Source organism: Schistocerca piceifrons, chromosome 3 (assembly GCF_021461385.2).
Source record: "Schistocerca piceifrons isolate TAMUIC-IGC-003096 chromosome 3, iqSchPice1.1, whole genome shotgun sequence".
Lineage (NCBI taxonomy): Eukaryota > Metazoa > Arthropoda > Insecta > Orthoptera > Acrididae > Schistocerca > Schistocerca piceifrons.
The window spans coordinates 365,779,239-365,802,026 of NC_060140.1; the positions used below are offsets into that span (position 1 = coordinate 365,779,239).

At 42.6% G+C, this 22,788-nt stretch overlaps 1 protein-coding gene and 1 long non-coding RNA gene across 2 annotated transcripts in view; one reads left to right on the plus strand and one right to left on the minus strand.

The window, feature by feature from the left end:
* Positions 1–22,788, minus strand: part of LOC124789330 — a 49,026-nt gene that overhangs the window by 20,405 nt on the left and 5,833 nt on the right. The gene's annotated exons all lie outside the window — the stretch shown is intronic.
* Positions 143–21,263, plus strand: LOC124789329 (transcription factor MafB-like). The gene is made up of 2 exons (XM_047256648.1): positions 143–639; positions 21,142–21,263. Exons 1-2 carry the CDS (start codon positions 208–210, stop codon positions 21,148–21,150), a joined length of 441 nt encoding a protein of 146 aa, XP_047112604.1. The 5' UTR covers positions 143–207; the 3' UTR covers positions 21,151–21,263.

A 22,788-nucleotide genomic window follows, 5' to 3' on the forward strand; every position in this document is an offset into this window, starting at 1 on the left:
TAGCCAGAAAAAAAGGAGAAAACGAATAACGCTTTCGACGAAGTGATAACTGCTACAGAAAAGTAACTGCGCCGAGGACGACCCATATTCGGCGGTAGGTTATCGGCGCACTCGCGCGTAGGCGACTCCGTATCCATATATACCGCCCCGTCGGCAACGGCAGTGCACTGCGACTGCATCCGCAAGAGAACCAGAACCGCTCGAGAGATGAGACCGTACAGCAAGCTGTTGCTGGCGTTGGCGCTGGCCGTCGTGGTAGCGGCGTGCGTGGTGTCGGCGGCCAAAGGCGACGGCGACGACGAGAACGCTTCCGGCAACGCGGGCCACGAGGGCCACGGCGGCCGGCACGAGGGCAGAGGTCACCAGCACCACGGCGAGGGCCGCAACTGCAGCCACTCGCACGGCGGGGAAGGCGGCGCCGACCACGGGGGGCGGCCCGGCGGCAGGGGGCACCGGCACCACCACCACCACCATGGCCACCGCGGCCAGCAGGGCGAGCACAGCCACGAGGGTAGCCACGAGAGCCAAGAGAGCCACGAGGGCAGCCACAGCGGCCACGGAGGACACCAGCACGGCCAAGGCGGCCAGGGCGGCCAGCAAGGGGGGCAGGAGGGCTCCCACGCCGGGGAGAACCGCCAGGTGAGTGCCGCCTCTGCGACCCTTTCTGGGGTCCCCCAACTTCAGTCGGTAGACACGGAACCCTTATACGTTTAAAATATTTGATCCACTAAACATCCGCAACTGAGGAGCATACGAGGGTTGGAAGTTACACTACTGGTCATTAAAATTGCTTCACCAAGACGAAATGCAGATGATAAACGGGTATTCATTGGACAAATATACTAGAACTGACATGTGATTACATTTTCACGCTATTTGGGTGCATAGATCCTCAGAAATCAGTACCCAGAACAACCACCTTTGGCCGTAATAACAGCCTTGATACTCCTGGGCATTGAGTCAAACAGAGCTTGAATGGCGTGTACAGGTACAGCTGCCCATGCAGCATCAACACGATACCACAGTTCATCAAACTGGCGTATTGTGACGAGCCAGTTCCTCGACCACCCTTGACCAGACGTTTTCAATTGGTCAGAGATCTGGAGAATTTACTGGCCAGAGCAACAGTCGAACATTTACTGTATCCAAAAAGGCCCGTACAGGACCTGCAACATGCGGTCGTGCATTATCCTGCTGAAATGTAGGGTTTCGTAGGGATCGAATGAAGGGTAGAGCTACTGGTTGTAACACATCTGAAATGTAACGTCCACTGTTTAAAGTGTCTTCAATGCGAACAAGAGGTGACAGAGACGTGTAACCAATGGCACCCCACACCATCACGCCGGGTGATACGCCAGTATGGCGATGACGAATACACGCTTCCAATGTGCGTTCACCGCGATGTCGCCAAACACGGAATTGCGACCATCATGATGCTGCAAACAGAATCTGGATTCGTCCGAAAAAATGACGTTTTGCCATTCGTGCACCCAGGTTCGCCGTTGAGTACACCATCGCAGGCACTCCTGTTTGTGATGCAGCGTCAAGGGTAACCGCAGCCATGGTCTCCGAGCTGGTAGTCCATGATGCTGCAAACGTCGTCGAACTGTTCGTGCAGATGTTCATTGTCTAGCAAACGTCCCCATCTGTTGACTCGGGGATCGAGACGTGGCTGCACGATCCGTTACAGCCATGCGGATAAGATGCCTGTCATCTCGACTGCTAGTGATACGAGGCCGTTGGGATCCAGCACGGCGTTCCGTATTACCCTCCTGAACCCACCGATTCCATATTTTGCTAACAGTCATTGGATCTCGACCAACGCGAGCAGCAATGTCGCCATACGATAAACCGCAATCGCGATAGGCTACAATTCGACCTTTATCAAAGTCGGAAGCGTGATGGTACGCATTTCTCCTCCTTACACGAGACATCACAACAACGTTTCACCAGGCAACGCCGGTCAACTGCTGTTTGTGTATGAGAAATCGGTTGGAAACTTTTCTCATGTTACCACTTTATAGGTGTCGCCACCGTCGCCAACCTTGTGTCAATGCTGTGAAAAGCTGATCATTTGCATATCACAGCATCTTCTTCCTGTCGGTTAAATTTCGCGTCTGTAGGACGTCATCTTTGTGGTGAACGAATTTTAATGGCCAGTAGTGTAAATAGTCGCAACTATTTATTCACAACCGATACAACAGAGTTACATGTTTGCACTTGTCACTGTCCTCCGAAGTAGTGTGCGTGTGAAATCTTATGGGACTTAACTGCTAAGGTCATCAGTACCTAAGCTTACACACTACTTAACCTAAATTATCCTAAGGACAAACACACACACCCAAGCCCGAGGGACGACTCGAACCTCCGTCGGGACCAGCCTCACAGTCCATGACTGCAGCGCCCTAGACCGCTCGGCCCCCCGAAGTAGTCACCAGAGTTGTGTAGAACCCGTTGCCAGCGATGTGGAAGGCGTAGTATACGGTTACCAGAGCCTGTTCTGTTGACGGTGCGAATGGAGCGGTCTACCGCCTGTCGAATCTCTGGAAGAGTTCTGAAGCGAATGCCACGAAGTGGTTCCTACGTCTTCGAAATCAAATCAAAGTCACAAGGACTTGAGTGTGGGAAGTATAGTGGATGGTACAGTACTGCCCAGTCCCATCGACCGAACAGACCAGCCACAGCTTGCGCTGTATGCACCCGCGCATTATCGTGCAAAATGATGGGTGGGTTGCGCAGAACGTGTCGCCGCTTCTTTCGCAAAGCTGGTCAAAGGTGATGCTCCAAAAACTAACAGTAATACTGTACATTGACGGTCTGCCGTGGAGGAACGTAATGCGTTAGGATAACACCATCACAGTCGTACACGATAACTTTCGCCATACTGAGGCTCTGGCGCACTTTCAACTTTCGCAGCTACCCATAATGACGCCATTTGTTGGATTGGCGTCTCAGTTTTGGTTCGTACGATGTGGCCCACGTCTCATCCAATGTTGCCATACGGCGTAAGAAAGCCTCTCCTTCGCACTCATAGCGCTCCAAGTGCGTCTGAGCAGCGTCGTAACGCATCCATTTCTGCATTTCCGTCATGTCATGTGGAACCCATCGTGATGCAATTTTTCGCATGTTCAGAAATGGTTCAAATGGCTCTGAGCACTATGGGACTTAACATCTGTGGTCATTAGTCCCCTAGAACTTAGAACTACTTAAACCTAACTAACCTAAGGACATCACACTCATCCATGCCCGAGGCAGGATGCGAACCTGCGACCGTAGCAGTCGCACGGTTCCGGACTGAGCGCCTTGAACCTTTTCGCGTGTCCAGGCCTCCTTCAGGATGCGAAGCACAGTCGTATGCGCTATTCCGGTGTCGTGGGCTAGCTCACGAATCGTATGGCATCGATCACTGTCCACTAACGCGGCAATAGCATGCACTTCTTCTTCACAGACATTAGGACGACCTACCCGATGCATGTCTGCCACAGTCTGCGACCTTCGTTGAAGGCTTCTACCCAACGTGCCACTGTTCCGTACGGCAATGTCGATCCCCCGCACGCCTCTTGAAGGCCTTGATGGCACTGGCGTGCTGTACGAACTCTGGCACATTCAATCTTCATCCAACTCTGTTGTTCCTGTTTCGAAAACATAGTGACACCGTTACGTTAGACCACTTGCTCACAAGTGACTGTTTTTCCCTCGATTGTGCGCACGCCGCTGACGTGGGTCGGGCGAGTCCATTTGCTCGGAGGTAAGGTAAGTATGTCACGTGTGCTATGAGCGACAATAGTAGAGTCCATTCCATAATACCTCCACAGCAGTGTTGTCATTATTTAAGTTCCAACCTACGTATTTTTACAGGATGTCAAATCAAACACCTTTCAGTCGTCTAATTTCCAAACTGTTATTTTATTTGGTTACCAGTTTCGGCGATTTACTACGCCATCTTCATGCCCCGTGACAGGCAGGTGATGGCTGAGGGATCGCTGTATCAAGCAGAAATCTACAGGTACCAGTATTTGAATGCAGGTCCCTGTTTTGGCGCGAACCGAGGTTGCAATCTTCCTACACGTCGGTCAGGGGGCCTGAAGATGGCGTAGTAAATCGCCGAAACTCGTAGCCAAATAAAATAACAGTCTGGAAATTAGACGGCTGAAAGGTGTTTGACTTCATGTATAAAACAGTGGAGTGCCGCAATTATCTCTGGAAAGGTGGACATACAGATGTTTATACAGGGTGTTTCACAATTCGTGTTACACACTTCTGGATTTTATAGAGGACATTCAGTAGATCAAGTTTTAAATGGGAACCCACGTCCTGAAACGTTAAAGCTGTAGGCGCTAGCGCCTGTAAATGTATGTACGTACAGGGTGATTCCGCGATGATGTTACGAACTTTCAGGGTTGATGGAGCTGGATAAGTGTATCAATTTGAGGTAATGGTGTCTGTACCGGAAACGAACGAGTTGAAAGTTGTAAGTGAAAACCGTTCTGAAACCTCTGGCAGTGGAATACATGTACTGTTACTGTTCTTGCTAAGACTGTGGGACATACAGCTTTCAGAGGTGGTAGTATAGACCGAAACTAGGAAAAAAGTCCAGTAAACATGGGTTCTAAAATTTATACCTTAACAGCTTTGAGCACTTGTTCATTAGAGGTGATATTTTCACACTAGCGAAGACGAGCAAGTGATCATAGCTCTATAGGTATGCATTTTACAGCCCTAGTTTACTAGATATTTTTTTCTTGTTTTGGTCCATACTACCATCTCTGAAAGTTGCGTACCCAACATTCTTAGCAACAACGGTACGGGTATATGTGTTCCACTGTCACAGGTTTCAGAACGGTTTTGGCTTATAACATCCGACTCGTTCTTTGCCGGTGCAGGCACCCTTATCTCAAACCGGTATATTTATCCTTCTCCATCATACTTGAAAGTTTGTAACATCATGGTGGAATCGCACTGTACATACATACATTTACAGGTGCTGGCGCCTGTAACTTTGACGCTCTGTAGCACCGTTGAATGACGTTTCTGGACATGTGTTCCTATGAAAAAATTGCTCTGTTAAGTCCCCTCTACAACATCTATAAGTGTAAATCACGAATTGCGAAAGACACTTCAGAGTCAAAATCCACTTATGTTGTAAGCAATTTCTTAATCTATTACACGACTGGTTTCGAATCATGCAGTTTCATCTTCAGGTGCCATCAGGTGCCACTAGTCACTTCTGCGTCGTGCTGTCCAAGCGGGTACTGTGGCTGCTGGTCCTACACTCCCATGCGTTTGTTTGACTTGTGTGTGACCGCCCATGACTGGCCCGAACGCCACACATTTATGTTCCCATAATTATTTGATGGCATCTGAAGATGAAACTTTAAGCTTCTAAACTGGTCGTGGAGCAAATTAAGAAATTTCCTCTCAACTGAAGCGGATTTCTGTTCTATAAATCAGTCGGTAAAAACCGAACCCCCCTGGGTCACTTTGTTATCTGTCTGCCGCTCCTTCTGTTACGACCCCTCTTCCCAGGAATAGAACTAGGTATCAAGCTGAAATTCATGTGAAATAGGAAGGTCTAGAGTGCTTTGACAGTATAAAAAATTCAAGCTTCTAAGGATACATTCAGAGGATACGGGCATTTACGTCACATATTTTGATACTCGCGAATTCGCTCATCAAATCCAATAGCGTACTTCCCGTTGAGCTGGAATCGTGAAATTCGGCAAGAAAATACGTTTCACAGTAAAAACAAAGAAAAAATCCTAAATTTGTTAATTTGTAAACATATCACATACAAAATATTTTCTCCCGATTGGTGTCTGGCTCTCTGTCCGTTAGTCTATTAAGACCCTTTTTTCAGGAACGAGTAGAAGCATCAACTAGAAATTTATGTCATATACTAAGGTCCATGGTACATTGGCTGTGTAAAAATCTAAGCTTCTAACCCAATGCAGTCAAAAGATACGACCATTTGTGTTACGCATTTAAATCTTCTCAAACTCGCATCAAAACCTATAGACGAACTACCTCCATAGATAATAAGGTTTGCACGGGACCCCCCCGCCCCCACAAAACCGTGAGTCCTACTCACACCTACCTGGTTTCTTTTTTTTTTTTTTTTTTCAATATTATAGTCTGCTTTTTTTTTGCCTAAATCAAAGACGCGTTTTACGACATGAAACACAATGTCGCTATGCTCAACAGACTGGGACACCCGCTGCTGCGTCAGGTAGTTAATTAAAGCTAACATCAACCTAAAGATTGGTTTTTGCATCACACTGCCTTACTGGGCAGGTTTCTACAGGACGTTGTATACCGTTGCCTTACTCCGACCTATGAACTGACTCATCGAGCTAGCTATACAGGGTGCTCTGAAACAGTCTGAAAAGCTTGTAAGGGTGTTGCAGAGTGGGTTGTCCTGAGAAATAATTGTCAAGAAAAAATTCTACACATTGCGCTGTTTCCGAGTTAATTAGCCAATCAAGCCGCTGCGGTAGTAAATTCAAGTGGCCCGACAGCTACACTTAGTGTCAGTTGTTCTCTTAGCGCAGATGATAGCGCACGAGACTGCTCAGCCTTTGGTTCGGGTACGGTCCTTACTACTGTTCCATGTCCAATTTTTGTATCACGCTCGTTTTCGGTGTGAGGAAACCAAACGAGGAACAGGTTTGGCGACACCGTTTCTGGCGGGCCGCTTGAATTTGCGCGCGCAACGACCTGATTGGCTAACTTCAAAGCTAATTGGCTCGAAAATGGCACATCGTATTCTTAATAACTATTTCTCAGCACAACCTACCCTGAAACATCCTTACAAGTTTTTCAGATTCTTTCTGACTACCCTGTAGAGGGATCTACAGTCTAGCGAAGACTCAGAGCCACGGTGAAAAGTGTTGAAGAATGACTTGCGGCTCAGGGCAGATTGCTCACCCGCTTAACCTCATTCTAACACCACTCTGATAAAATGTTATTTATGTGCAATCGTTGTTGTTAATTCTCAGAGACAGACTGACTGTCTCATGCGCATAGCTGATAAACGATGAGTAAAAAAAAAAAAGAAAATGTTTCTGAACAAAAAATGTTTATCTCCGTGTGACCTTATTTATTTTGAGAGGTAGGGGCAGGGAGAGGATGGTGCGATCCGTCATTCTTCAGACTGGTTTGATGCGGCCCTCTTGGACTTCCTCTCCAGTGCCAGATCAGCATTTTGACCCAACATCCTCAACTATTTGTTGGATATATTCCAATGTCGTTCTACAATTTTTGTTCTTTGTGGCGCCGCCTACAACAATGGAAGCTATTTCCCGATGTCAGTCTTTTACACGTGTTCCATTCCTCGCCGATTCTGCGAAATACCTTCGTATTACTTATCTGCCCACTTAATCTTCAGTGGCCTGTAACACTACATCTCAAACGCTTCGGCTCCCATCCATTTCCGTTCTTCCCAAAATCCACGATTCACATCTATACAGTGCTGTGTTAGCCAGATGTACATTCTTCGAAACTTCTTCCCCAACTTGAGGCCTTTGTTTGATACAAGTAAACTTTTCATTATACATTTCAGCCATGAGTCACGCAAATCTTATCACTATTAGATTCGACTTAATAAAAAGCCATCTTCAAATGCGCTGTTTAAAAAGAAAGGAAAAAAAGGGACAGTAACATAGCAGGAAACTAAATTTTAAATCATGCTGACTTCTAAACATAACTACACGTTCTTGAATACGTAACATATTGTTGTTTACAGAAGCTTGTTTGATTAGTAATTTACGTTACTACTAATTTAATATTACATTTTTTTCTTTCTTTTTAAATAGAAACTTGATAATGACTTGGTAATAATGCGAAGGTGGTGATGACACTATTTGTGTGAGCTGAGGCTGAAATATATAATTTAAAAAATCAGTGTGTTTCCTTAATGCAGTGTATCTCCTCTGTTTAAGTACCGGTCGATTTCTTTTCGCGAGGAACGCTGGCTGCGTCTTTACTATCCTGCGTTTCATGCCCTTCTTGATTCTTCTGTGGCGCGGTATTTGCTACCAAGGTAGCATAATTTCTTCACCTCAGATGCTATACGGTCCTCAGTTTTGATGTTAAGTTTATTGCTTACTCTCATTTCTGCTACTCCTCATTACTTTCATCTGTTTCAGGCCTACTTTCAATCCATAATCGTCCCCATTAGCCTGTAATTCCTCCTCACTTTCCCTGAAGACAGCAACGTCATTTGCGAATTTTGTCATTGACATTCTTCCAACACGACGTTGAATTCCATATCTCAATCTTTATTTATTTCCTTTGTTTCTTCTTCAATACACAGGTTTAACAGTTGACTGTACCCATGCCTTACATCCTTTTTAATACCAGCATTTCTCTCTTGGCCTTCCTTTTGTTCTCTATTGGTTTCTGTATGTATTGTATGGAGGCCCACACGCGGCGTGGTAGTTGTGGGGCGGGAGGAAGGCCCTTGCTCCCCCCTCCCTCCTCCTCCAAAATGTTTGGGCTTACACTAGATACAATGGAAACTTTCTAGTACGAAAATGCTTTCTTATAATTTTCATTCTTAATTGCGACTGAAAGTCAAGTGACAGGATGCAACATGGCTGCGTCTGGGCTATTTCAGCACAAAGCAAAATACACTCAAGGTTAGTATCTTTGTTCGAAATTTTGTATAAAGTAAATAGATGGCTTTCACGTAGAAAAAAGGATTTAGCAGAAAGAGTCACATGGAGTAGAACAGAGCTGTCAAAGAGACAGTAATCTTCTAGCCCCTGTCCAATCGTATCTAAGTAAGGAATTCCAACCACGTAAGAAAGTGAAGGCACTAGATCGGAATCACTTAACTAGGCATTTTTCATCGATCACCTTATAAGACGGCTTTCGACCCAGTTAGCTACTGAAAGTAAATTTTCAGTCTGTTCGGTACAACGCATGTGTGCGTTATCAATTCAGAAGTCAGTTCGGTAAGCCAGCGCATTCAGTATTTTGCACCCTTAGTTCAGCCTAACTGCAGATGGAAACAGGGTCACCATAACAACTCTCATCACTGGAATCATTGCCAGTAATGAGAATCATTTAATTCTTTATTTCAGTTCTTCAAAAGTGAAATGTCATTAAGCATTTCATCCATCCTACGGACTTTTATAAGCCAAAAAATTTATTTAAAGAAATATAGAGATAACACTTTTCCAAACCCAACGAAAAGCAGTCAATGCTTATTATCGTTTCTGAGTATGGAATACGTAGCACTGATCCGAGTTGGTTTTGGAACACATTGTTCTCAATTAGAGCTAGCTGGAAATTCTAAATCTTACCGAACGAGGTATGATCGCTAGTCATTGATAATCATAAAATCGGGCAGAATTCGAATCCACCTATTCAATACAACAAACAAACAAGATTAGACCCCATGGCGTTATTTCAGAGACGTGTTTCCGCTGTCCACGTAGGTTACATTAATGATAATCTTGCAAGGGGAAAGCACGACATGGGTAATTCACTGGGGATAAGCGAAGGTAAATTACTAGTCCACCTGAAGTTTACCCGCTCATAGAAGTTGTAGAGCACACTAGCCAACCAGTTCCGAGAAAAAAACTGTAAAATTTCGAGTGCAGCTTCATATATTTTAAACATTTTCAAGTGGAGTAACCAGCTTAGCGAGAGCGATTCTTGAGTTCTACAACAGTAATCAAACAATAACCTAATAATAAACAATGATCTTCATACTTCAGTAACATTACTGTAAATTAAATAAATATTTATCTAGACGTTTTGTGAAATTTGAGCTATTAACACGTTTATGGGTCATTTAAGGGGAATGAAAGCAGCAAATCAATTCTTGTCCCCCTGTCTCGCTATTAAAAGGCTTACTCGAATCTGTATTTATATTATAACATGAAAAGTAACAGTAGGTGAAATAAGCTCTCCAAACCCTACGCCCCCCCTCCCCGCCCCCACCCGAAAAATAATCCTTCGTGCAGGCCTGTATATAACTCACCTTTCCCTAGAGCCTACACCCATTTTCCTGAGGATTTCAAGTACCTTGGTCCACTGTACGTTGTCAAATGATCTTTCTTGGTAGACAAATGCTACGAAGATGTCGTCATTTGTCTTTAACTCTTCGTTTAGTTAACAAATATAACGTGACACCAACCTCTCTGGTGCTTTTACCCTTCCTAAAGCATCTCCCTAAGTTTCCGCGAATGGAAATGTTCACTCCTAACTAAGTAGTGTCAAAGAAAGAGGTTCCGTGAAAAGTATAGGACGGTCTCGTTCTCAAGAAACTGATAGTAAAAGTGATCGAGGTGGAGCAATGAAGGTACAGGGCTCTCAGTCGAATGGAGCAGATTTCAAGCCTCCTTTAAGCGATCCAAATTTATGTTTTCATTGGTTTTCCTAGCTCACTTTGTAGAACGTCGGGGTGATTTCTTCGGCAAGGTAACAATCGAATTTCTCTCACGTCGTCCAACTCCTTTCCTAAATCAGCTACAGTCGGACCGTTGTCAAGATGACAGTCACGTCTGACCTACCTTCCCTCCATCTTTTTTACTAGAGTAAACCCCTTTGACAGACAGAGGACACCAACATTTGCGGTATCTAAGTTTTAAAACAGTCCTGTTTTCCGTACAAGTTCTCCTGTCTCTTGCAGCCCACCCCATCAATGTGTTTGAAGAGAGGCATCTGGCACCAGCAAAAGGTATTGTGATGAATTAACACTACATCGAGTTTAAGGAAGGTTCCTCGGCTTCAAATACATAATTGTTATCCATTTTTAATCAGTCACCAAGTTCAAAAAGTCGACCGTCCGTTATACAGTTAAGTCGTACCATAAGCTTATGACTGTATCAACTGAGGTTTGTTTTCATGACTGCACTCGAAGGAAAAGCATCAGCTTTTTCTGACATAAGTTTGTGCGCAATATAACACAGTGTCAGACATCTGGCTCAATCATCGACAGTTACATTGTCCTTCAAGAATTCGACACCCTTCAGTTTCGTGGTAAGTAACCGTATGAGTCTCAGCATTACAAATATACAAGGAAAATCAACGAGTTAGGCGTTTCGTTGAGTTAGTTCCTGAACATTTGCAAGAGAAAGAGATATGGCGCAACATCCGTCAAAATAAACTTTCTCGTGATAATTCTGGAAACACAAAGAGTTTGGGTGGAGTTACGATATATTTCCCGTCTGTCCACAACGATTTAGGTGTTTTTCATAAACTTAGCAAGAGTTTCAGACAGTTCCATTAATCTGGCGACGGTCTCTCCCATCAGACACCTTTTTTCGACTATTTTCCTGCCCCGCTTCGAACTGCACCTTTATGACGAGAACTTTATCTCTGTAAACTTTCTGTCTTCCTTCCTGTCTCACACCTCTTCACATCGGCCAGCAATACGAAAGGTTTGTAACATATTTACCAACAGCAGTATTTGAACCAGATCCCCGTTTGACACTTCTGCCCGTACAAATTTCACCGTCTGAAAACGTGTAATCTGGAGGTCTAGCTGTAAACGATTTGCTGATAGTAGTTTTGTACCAGTCTCTCAGGCTTGTTCCGATAGTTCAGTTGATACCTTGTGTTTTCGATGGCAGAGATTCCTCTTCGAATTATAATCCGACACACAGTTTCACTCCGTCACAATTTAATGGAGGGTCTGCATTAAATTCGAGGGGCGTTCATTTAGTAATGCAGTACTTTTTCTGAAAGCTGGTTGATTTTACTGCAGATTACAATGCACCATATTATTCCCCATTATTTTAACTACGAAACTCTATTTTTAAACATAATCTCCGTTTAATGCGATGGCCTTACGTCACCTTACTAGGAAGGCCTCTATGGCCGTATGGTATCACTCTACTGCTCGACGTCGGAGTCAACGACTTTATGCATCAATACCCTTCCCCATCTCCCACGTGCTGCTCCCAGCAGAGTGCATCCTTCATTGAGCCAAACAGATGGAAGTCGGAGGGTTTGAGATCCGGTCTGTGGGGGGGGACGGGGAAGAACAGTCCAATGATATTTTGTGAGCTTCTCTCGGGTGCACAGAAGCCTTGCGTTGTCATGGAGAAGAAGTTCATTTGCTTGTTTTGACGATGAACACGCTTCTTCAATTTCGTGAGGGTAGCACAGTAACTTCAGAGTTGATCGTTACACCACGAGAGATGACATCAAATGGAATTGCCCCTTCACGGTCCCAGAAGACCGTCGCCCTAACTTTGTCGGCTGAGGGTGCGGCTATGAGCTTTTTCTTCGGAGAAGAGGTGGTGTGGCGCTACTCCAGGGACTGCCGCTTTGTATCTGGTTCGAAGTGACGAACATATGTTTAATTGCCTGTGACGATGTTCGGCAAAAAATTGTCACGACCGGCCTCGTATCACGCAAGCAATATCGCACAGATGGTCCTTCGTTTCCGTTTATGGTCTTTTGCTATGCCATGAGGAATCCTGCGGGCACACACCTTTCACTAGCCCAACTGATGGACAAGTGTGTCAGCACTACCAACAGAGATGTTCAGTTGTGCAGCGAAGTCTTTTATTATGATATGCCGACCAAGTCGGATGAGTGTCTCCACATTCCAACAATGCAGGAGTTGCAGCTATGTGCCTCTGGCCGGCGCCCGGGAGACCGGATATATTGCGCGACCTCGTTGCGATGACGACAGACGCCTCGCCCAACGATTCACCTTACTTTTGTTCATTGCCAGGTCTCCGTAAACATTCTGCAAGCGCCTATGAATATCTACGATTCTCTGGTTCTATGTCAAAAGAAACTCAATGACGTCTTCCTACTTGGAATGTACCACCGATAAAACGCCATTTTGAAGGCTACGTATAGTGCTGTCACCTATCGGGTCTTCATGAAACTATATGGGCTGAAGCGGGAATACTCCACAAGGGTCAACAATACGTTCTGCACTTTTTCACTCGATATCCGCCTCCGTAGCGTTGTTGTCGTGGTGGTCTTCAGTCCAGAGACTGGTTTGATGGAGTTCTCCATACTACTCTACCCTGTGCAAGGTTCTTCATCTCCCAGTACCTACTGCAACCTACATCCTTCTGAATCTGTTTAGTGTATTCATCTCTTGGTCTCCCTCTACGATTTTTACCCTCCACGCTGCCCTTCAATACTAGATTGGTGATCCCTTGATGCCTCAGAATATGCCCTACCAAACGATCCCTTCTTCTAGTCGAGTTGTGCCACAAATTTCTCTTCTCCCCAATTCTATTCAACACCTCCTCATTACTTACGTGATCTACCCAGCGCAGTGGTAGCGATTCCGCGTAACACGCTGGGGGCCCGTGTTCGATTCTCAGCAGGGGAGTCATCATTTTCATCATCATGGACCGGTAAGTCGCCAAAGTAAAGTCAACTAAAAATGATTTGCAATATGGCGACCGAGCTCCCCCGCATGAGGACTCCCCGCCAATGCCATACGATCTTTTCAGTTTTTTCAAAAACTGGGTTGCATTACTTATTGAACGACTCCCGAAATAGGATAAGTTCTTGGTCAATGCGGCACCAGGATCTGTAAACTGTTAGCAGTATTATATATTCCTTTTATTGGCAGCCTTGTTAGATGCGACAATTACACTTGCATTCTGCCTCATTATAAACTTTCCTACAGTTTTGATTTCAATCTCGCCTGGATGGAGTCTTTAGAGACTACGATTTTCGAACTCGTAAATTTGTTCTAAGTCGTAATGTGAGCGTAGCTTCTCGCGCTGATTGCCACATTTTCAAACGGCCCAGATAAGTTATTTGCCGTTAGGCACAGCGATAACAACTTTTATATCAACTGGTAGTCATAACAAAAGTTCCAAGTATAAATTAGGTTCGCCCCTTGAAAGTAAACTACCATGACCTCTAGATAATCTTCGTCGTGTACTACGCAAATGATAAACAGGCTTTTCCTAGAACTTAGCCCGCTGATAGGAGTCGGTCGCAAACTGGACCAGGACAGCGAAACAGTTCAAAAGTCATCTAAGTCTTCGGACTATAAACCAATCAAACAAGTCTCCCTTATCAGGAAGATAACACTTGACCCCAGCATGCGAAACAAAATTTAATGAGAACAATGTTTGTTTACTGTTTGTTGCTTGCAGCATTCGAGTTTCTGTCTAAATGGTAGAGAACAGAGAAATAAAAACTCTTCGAGCTGTAAAAGTAACATCAGACTTCAGGCGCCTGAACCGCTACTGATACCTAGCTACATGTAAAACAATATTTATTTCATTCCCTGTTCGGATTTCATTACTGCATTTATTTTCGAGTTTTCCTGTCTCCTACACCACCATTACCGTTAAATCAACATTCTCATAATACGGAAACTCAATAATTTTTGGTTACATATCTGAAACTTACTTATCTTTATTTACTTACCACTTAGTAATTTTGATGAATTCTTAGTTATAGTTACTACTTATCTCGTCTACCGTTTTTCTTAGGATATCTTTTTGATTTAAGTGAAACAAAAATTGCAACGGTCACTTGCAATAATAGACATTAAGTGTTCCGATATTCACCCATAAAACTGTTGAGCATGTAATTTACGCTGTTCACCTCATGCTGTTCGTCTCAGCGTAATGTTTTTCGTATATAACAAACGTTGCAAAAGTTAATCACCAATCAAAAGTATCGATAGCGAAGCATCGAAAACTTCAGGTTTCTTTGTATTTGCTAACCAATGTTCTTCCCGCTTCCCGAGATAATAAACAACGTGATGGTTCGGCGTTTGCTTTGTTATTATAAATTGCTTAGGGCAAAAAGAACTTTACGCACTGGAGTTTTTACCGCACAAGAAAACTTTATGCAATGGAGAAGATTAGCGTTTAATGTTATTTTACCTCTAATATTTTGCTGTAAGTGGTAGCTAAGAGCGTACAAAACGGAGGGAAAAGACCTAGATTCGTTCTATGGTACCATTAAAATGTCATATAGCCGATGAATTTCGTCGGAAATATAATCTGAAATTAATTCAATTTTTCGTAGCAAATTTGAAGTATACACTGAACTACAATACACTGAATCTTAATTGCAGGCATCAACCACCCACTTATTAACTGCCCATGGAAATAGCGTGGGGCACTATAACAACAAACACGAGCAGATAAGACATTTAAGATTTTGCCTGTCGAAACTTTTCTCCATTAAGATTCTTTTCTCCGCAGTGCCTGCATCTAAATACATCGTCTGTAAGCCACTGTTCATTGCGACGCAGAGGTTATTTTCTATCAGTGTTAACCATTTGTTGTGTTGTTCCGTTATGAATAGAGAGGTAGCAAAAGGATTGTTTGTTTCGCTCGGCGACGTGCCGTGATCTTATTTTTCTTTTTCGATAATCGCTACACGATAGCTACAATGGAATCGTAGAAGAGCCTACCTCAGATACCCGTTCTCTAAACTATTGAGAACAATTTCATCTTTCTACCTAGGAATTTATCTAGCGCTAGTGATGCAGCTTTTTAGCCATTTTCAGTTCATGTAGGAACAGTGTCTTAATGTGGCGTAACTAACGTAATTATTCTACATCGCACGTCTAAATAAGCACATCCTACTCGAAAAAACAAACAAAAAATTCTAAAAATTTTCAGAAAAAATCTACGCAGATTCTTACGGAGTATGGTCGCGCTCATTTTTTCCAAAAACAGCTCAAGATACCAAACAACTTTCTTGGCAAGCGCTCAGTAAATGTTTGTTCAATTGCATTAAAATGTTTCGAAAAATGACGAGGAAATGTTAATCGAAGGCTATCAGTTTGGTGCAGCTGGTGTTGTAGTATTCAGTCAGAAGATTGGGTTTATGCAGCCTTCCACGCTAACAGCTTCTTTAAGAATGCTAACAGAATGTCTTACAGATGAAATTACATAGTGCCACTAGCACGGGCATTGACTATCGATACATCACTTGAAATTTTTTTAACGGATACTAGCCAGAAAGCAAAATACTTCAACTTTTGTGTAATACAGCACGGTGATCTTGACCCGATTATGAATTATTAGAGGCACCACTATTTGTGAGAAAGCCTAGACATGAAATTTGCAACCAGATTTCTTATGAACCCTCCATTTTTTCGACATGAGGCACAATGCTATAATGAAAAGAACAGTGGTTTTGTTTTCATTTTTCCTTTCTCCATATGGAAAAGTGTTGCAATCACCTTTCACATGAAGTTGCGGTACTTGTCAATCAGTCCTCAGAATAATATTACATCTGTTTCTGAAATTCTCTAACTCTTGATCTCTCTGTCGCTGTGCATGTGTTACTGTCTCCCACCGGCAAGACTGACACACTTAGGTAAACAGGCGATTTTCAACTAACGTTCTCTCTCGCTTCTGCTTTAGCTTAACTTCGAGCTAATTTTTACGTCGAAAACCACCACAGCATGAACCTTTCAGTTTGAGCCTTATACGTGTTTGCCTTTGGGTAATCATTAACAAGTATAAGATAGGCAAAATTTTTCAGCTCATTTACAGATACTGCTAAAAATTATTGCCTCAATGTTATCGTCACGTCTAACAGAATATACAACAAACAGAAACCGAAAAATAAATGAGAGCTTTGATATCTTCCTGGAACAGAGGAAAATTTACAAAGCACATAATTGCATGCATTTCACAATTACTGGGGTTTTATGCAGGACAGGATCCCTGTAACTTGAGCTAAGGCAGTATCAATAAAATCCAAATTTTTTATTCGATTAAGGTTGAATATAGACCAACTTATCTTTGTCTCGAAGTGTGTCAGACATCGAAATGAATCGATTCATTTCTATGTGTAATACATTTTGAGGAATAAACAAGCTGATACCTTTCAGTCTGCATAATGTGTGCCGAGACCATCTGAAAATTTGGAATTATCTGTTGGGCCTTCCACGGATGAATGCTTAATACAGAGAGAGTGTATTGATTAGTGGTCTTTATTATGTTGCCTCTTTATTTCATCCTTTTAATCGGTGATTTAACTGCAACATTCACGTGAGAAATCTGTAATGTTACCGACTTCCAAAGTCTCCTCGAATTTCCTCTTCCCGTTATTACTTCTTGGCGATTTTTATGAACTTTAAGCAATTATTGTAAAATTTATATTGAGAATAACTTTCACTTCATTCACATCTATTGTTTGTAAACACTTTAGATGATTAGCTTGCTTGTCATGAACTACAGGAGTGGAGGGGGGAGGGGGGCACAATAAGGAAACACAGAAAACACAACACATTACAATACCTACTATTGTGTAGGATAGCCACTGACATTCAAAGCAGCTTCCAGTTTTCAGGGAATAGATAAATATAGGTCCTGTATAGTATGCAAAGGATGCTTATACCATCCTTCCTGCACCATAGTGGCAAGCTAAGACAACAATGATGGAGGTGGACAGCGATCACGCACCCTTCTCTCCAAAGTAGACAACGAAAGCTCAATAATACAGGGTGTTTATAAATGAGTATTGGGATTTTAACGCTTTATAATATTTATTACATTAAACTTACAGTTATAAATGATATGTCAAATGAATGAACAACTCGAGCAGTTTTACCAAGAACCTCATAAATGTTCAATGTGAGGACCATTTGTCACACAGCACACGTCAAGTCTATAGCCGAGTTCTTCCCAAAAGTTGATAACTGTGTATTCAGTGATTGTAGCAACAGCTGCTTCAGTCCTGTTTCTTAATTCAAGGAGGTCTGCTGGTAGCGGAGGCACGTACACACGATCCTTGACGAAGCCCCAAAGGAAAAATTCGCATGGCGTTAGGTCGAGTGAACGTGGAGGCCATGCAAAGCAAGCCCTGTCACTGGGCCTCTTGCGACCTATCCAGCGCTTGGGTACAGGGAAGTTCAATCAATCGCGTACTTCGCTGTGCCAGTGAGGTGGGGCACCATCTTTCTGGAAAATGTAGTTCTCTGACTCATCTTCTTCCTACTGAGTGAAGAGCCATTGCTCTCGTGTATCAAGGCAAGAAGTGCCAGTTACAGTAGGTTTACCAAAACAGAAAGGCCCATAAACTTGATGTGAGCCGCGTGACAAATGGTGCTCACATTGGACACTTATAAGGTTCTTGGTAAAACTGTTTGAGTTGCTCTTTCATTTGACATATCATTTATAACGGTAAGTTAGATAAAATAAATATTATAAAGCGTTAAAACTCCGATATTAATTTATAAACATCCTTTATTGAGATCTGGCGACTGTGTGGAGGTCAGGGGGGACGCGACAGTTCATCCTCGTGCTTCGCTAGACCAGTTGTTGAAGATGCGAGCTCAGTGAATACGGGCCCTGATATCTCGGAACACATGTCCACGACGAACAAACACTGTACCACGGGATTCACGTGACCAGTCAAAATAGTCACATAATCAATATCAGTACTGCAATCTTGCACAGTAGCCATGGAGCTGACGGAATGCCACGATATTGCTGCCCAAATCATCACCGAACCCGCGCTATTCTTCGCTCTTAAGGCATAAATTAGCCCAGAATCTGGAAACGGTGTGAAACAAGAATCATCCAGCAAGAGAACATTCTTACATTGCTCCACAGCCCAGGTTTTATGGCTTCGGCACCAAGTTTTCCTGCTGCGGTCATTTGCATCACTGATGAGCGGTTTTGGAATTCCAGCTGTCCCTGCAGATCCCTGCTTCTGTAGTTTCCTCGTTTGTTTCGGTGGTGACGGGGTCCATGAGTGCGACATTCAGTTCTGTAGTGACTTCTGCGGCTGTCGTTCTGTTCAATGACCGTCCAATACGATCACTCAAAAAATGGTTCAAATGGCTCTGAGCACTATAGAACTTAACATCGGAGGTCATCAGTCGCCTAGAACTTAGAACTACTTAAATCTGCCCGAGACAGGATTGGAACCTGCGACCGTAGCGGTCGCGCGGTTCCAGACTGAAGCGCTTAGGACCGCTCGATCACAGCGACCGGCTACGATCACTCGGCACTCACTTTCGTCCACGTGGAGATCTAGCGGACGCCGTTTGTCCGCTTTCCTTGTATGTTGTTTAAATCTCCTAGATGACGCCTCTTGAAACACCCAACATTTCGGCTACTTTGGTTACGGAAGCACCCACCATACTTTCTCCTACAACTTGCGCACGTTAAAATTCACTTACTTCCGACGTAACGCACTCACATCTGCACAGAACACTGTTCTGGACACAGCCGACACTTGCGACGAATGGAAGACATCGCACAGATGACGCTCGTGGGCAAATACCACAGCACAACCTGCAGGATGGCTAGCATCTGCATTATGTTCAAGCTTGCATTTCTCATGGTCTTTCCGTATTTAAGTGTAACCCTTCTATATCAGTTTAACATCATCGTTCAGTAAGTTACGTTAGGCTATCATTAGCCTAGCAAATATTTACAAGTGGTAGCACAAATAAACAAATTGTTTTGAATAGTACTTTAAATCTTCAACTTTTGTAGTCCTGCCTTCCTCAGCTGCGGGTATTTATACGGTGTACTGATAATTTTTACTTTTGGACCGTCTAACTACATCTGAACGAAACACAATTTTCGTGCCATGTTTCATTGTTGTAGTTAGACGGTCCAAAAGTAAAAATTATCAGTGTACCGAATTAGTACTTTATGTGTTTACTCCTGGACGCAGACTGACTGACACAGAACATTATCGTTACTAAACACCGACTGTCTGATATCCATAGCGCCTGTACCAGTTGAATGCTAACGACTCTCTGCCTGTTGCTTTATGTGTGACGGCTCTATTAAGCCACACGTAGGACAGAAATTAAAAATGCTAAAATATAAAGGTATTAAATATTAAATATTTACATGAAAACAGAAAAAATAAAAATGCATGAACGCAACAGGCAGTGAAGTTTCTTGATTAACTACAACCTCTATATTTAAAAATGTTATATGAGAATGAAATTTTAAACTACGCTAGGACTTCCAAAGCCCGCCAGGAACTTTCTGGAAAGTTAAATTTTTAATGCCTTAGTTTGTTAACTAAGTGCATTGCCGCAGTGGTAACAACGGTTCCCGTCAGATCACCGAAATTAACCGCTGTCGGGCTGGGCTAGCACTTGGATGGGTGACCATCCGGTCTGCCGAGCGCTGTTGGCAAGCAGGGTGCACTGAGCCCTTGTGAGGCAAACTGAGAAGCTATTTGATTGAGAAGTAGAGGCTCCGGGCTCGTAAACGGACATACGGCTGGGAAAGCGGTGTGCTGACCACATGCATCCGCATCCAGTCACGCCTGTGCGCTGAAGATGACACGGCGGTCGGTCGGCGCCATTGGGCCTCTCAAGGCCTGTTCGGACGGAGTCAGTTTTGTTAACCAATACTTTATTTTAGGAAAGTTACACATTTTTGTAAACAGAATAATTAGATTTGCAAAACTATAACATTCTAACTGGGAAAGGATTGCATTTTAAAGTCCATATATTCTGGAATGCGTAAATGTTGAATACGAATAACTGTTGAAATATCAGCTTTTCGGAAAAAGTAAAACGTTACTTTGAAAGACGAAAATGAGAGCTTTCAACTGCCTCACGGGGTTAGCCGAGCGGTCCAAGGCGCTGCAGTCATGGACTGTGCCGCTGGTCCCGGCGGAGGTTCGAGTCCTTCCTCGGGCATGGGTGTGTGTGTTTGTCCTTAGGATAATTTAGGGTAAATAAATAGTGTGTAAGCTTAGGGACTTACGACCTTAGCAGTTAGGTCCCATAAGATTTCACACACATTTGAACTTTATTTTTTTTTTTTTTTTTTTTTTTTTTTGAGCTTTCAGATCAGCTACGTCAATCTTGAAACAAACAGTTATTAGCAGGGACGTATTTTCTAGTGTACATGGTTTACATAGCAGTAAAATTGTAAATATTTCCTTAAATAAAATGTTTCCATATGAACTATCATCATCGTCAGTAGTTTGAAAACTGTACTGTGAATAATAAAGTGTACTGCATAAGAATTTACTAATGTTGCGTAATCTTGTCCATATCTTGCGTGTATAATAGAAAGCAAAAAAAAATTATTTATGTAAGGATTGGGATTATAGCAAGTGTAGATATCCTACCTTGCCAAGTCTCGAACGGTTAGCGATAGTTCTATGTATTAACTAGTTTCTTTATTACAGCTTTCTTTTGCTGAATAGTCTTTTAATTTCTATTTTATTTTCTCATTTCAGAATTATTAGACGACGGATAATGCCGGCTTCATTGAAGACACGACCATACCTAGAGGTCTGCTGTACATAGATACAAACTGTTGACGTCAACTGCAACCTAATAAAATTACACGTTGTTAGTACTGCTTGTTTCATTTCATCGTCCAAGTAACACAACTGGAAACAAATTAATGAACCTTTTATTAAATTTTTACGTTTTTCTTGCGGGACGCATCTAACATAGCTACATTCCATGGCTGAGCCTAGATAAAAGGACGGAGAAATGTTGTCATAACTCATTACCTATTTCTTGCAAGTATTTCAACGATGAATTCACAACACTTAGTTCGAATGACATAAATAATTAATAAATGATGCACGACGGGATAGTTTATGTGTATGAAATGCGATATCCAGAAATACAACACGAAGGGGTTAATTGATGATTTAAATACATACCAGGTGTTTCCACATGTTTTCGATTAGTGATTTTGTGTTTCACAACTGCAATAGGTAAGATAATTGAACCACTAAAAACGATTTAATTCATGAAATGTGAATTGGTAATTGACCAAAACTGACTTTAGCGTTACTATTTAAGCAAAACTAATTAAAATAAGCTGGAATAAAAACAATATATGATCGGATTATACCCTCAACTGAAACAAAACTGAAATGTAAATGAGACATTACGTGGGTAGTTGTACACACGTCATCACTACAGACAGAAGAAAAACTCAAAGACTTGGGGCTGACAAGAGTGCAACATCTTTCATCAAACTGACGTCGATTCAGACATGCGATGATGTGAAAGGGAGAGATAATCGTATCAGAACTGTGCCAACAGCAAACAGTGTTTTCGTCTTTTATGGAATAGTTCTTTCACAACCATACTGTACGTTTTTATTTACTTTCTCACACTAATTGCAAGGCCGAAACCTCATTATGTAGGGCTTATATTCATTGAAGACAGACACAAGTTGTATTTACTCACTGGTCAATGGCTAGACAAAAGTCAATTTAAAAAATCATAATTTATAGCTGCCTTAAAAACGCACAAGAAAGAAGAATGAAGTGGGAGGAGCATATAAGCATAAAGTAAAATAGTATATTGTAGAGAATAGTTCAGCGTTACTAGTTAGTGTGTCGAAACACGGGAATGTCAGTTCAGAGGTCATACATTATTTTGAAAGGAAGAAGAATATATATTACAGTTGAGTGGGACGACAAAATTCCCAAATAATTCTGCTATTTACGTTGCTTTACATGGATCATTTATGTTGTACACTAAATCGCATATGAAGTCTATATATGACAATTCTTGACAATGTATAAATTATTTGAAATGGTGAAGTGCGTATCAGTAGCCTTGAGTTAATGTAACTCCTGCTGTGCCTAAAGTATGATTTTACTCGTTTTTTGTAAATACGGAGAAAAATGTGAGTCCCCTCTCTACTTCTACTTTTATGAAAGTTATGAAAAAGTAACAATGTATCTCACTTTTGACGTAAGAGGCAAACTGTACAATCTCATATCAGTTATATGATCGGGTTGCTGTATCATTTCTCGTTCACTGTTGAAAATGGACTTCATCGGGTTAGTTTAAAGCTGTAATAGTGATCAAAGTTTCAATAGCTTTTGCACGTATGTACATCCACATACATACTC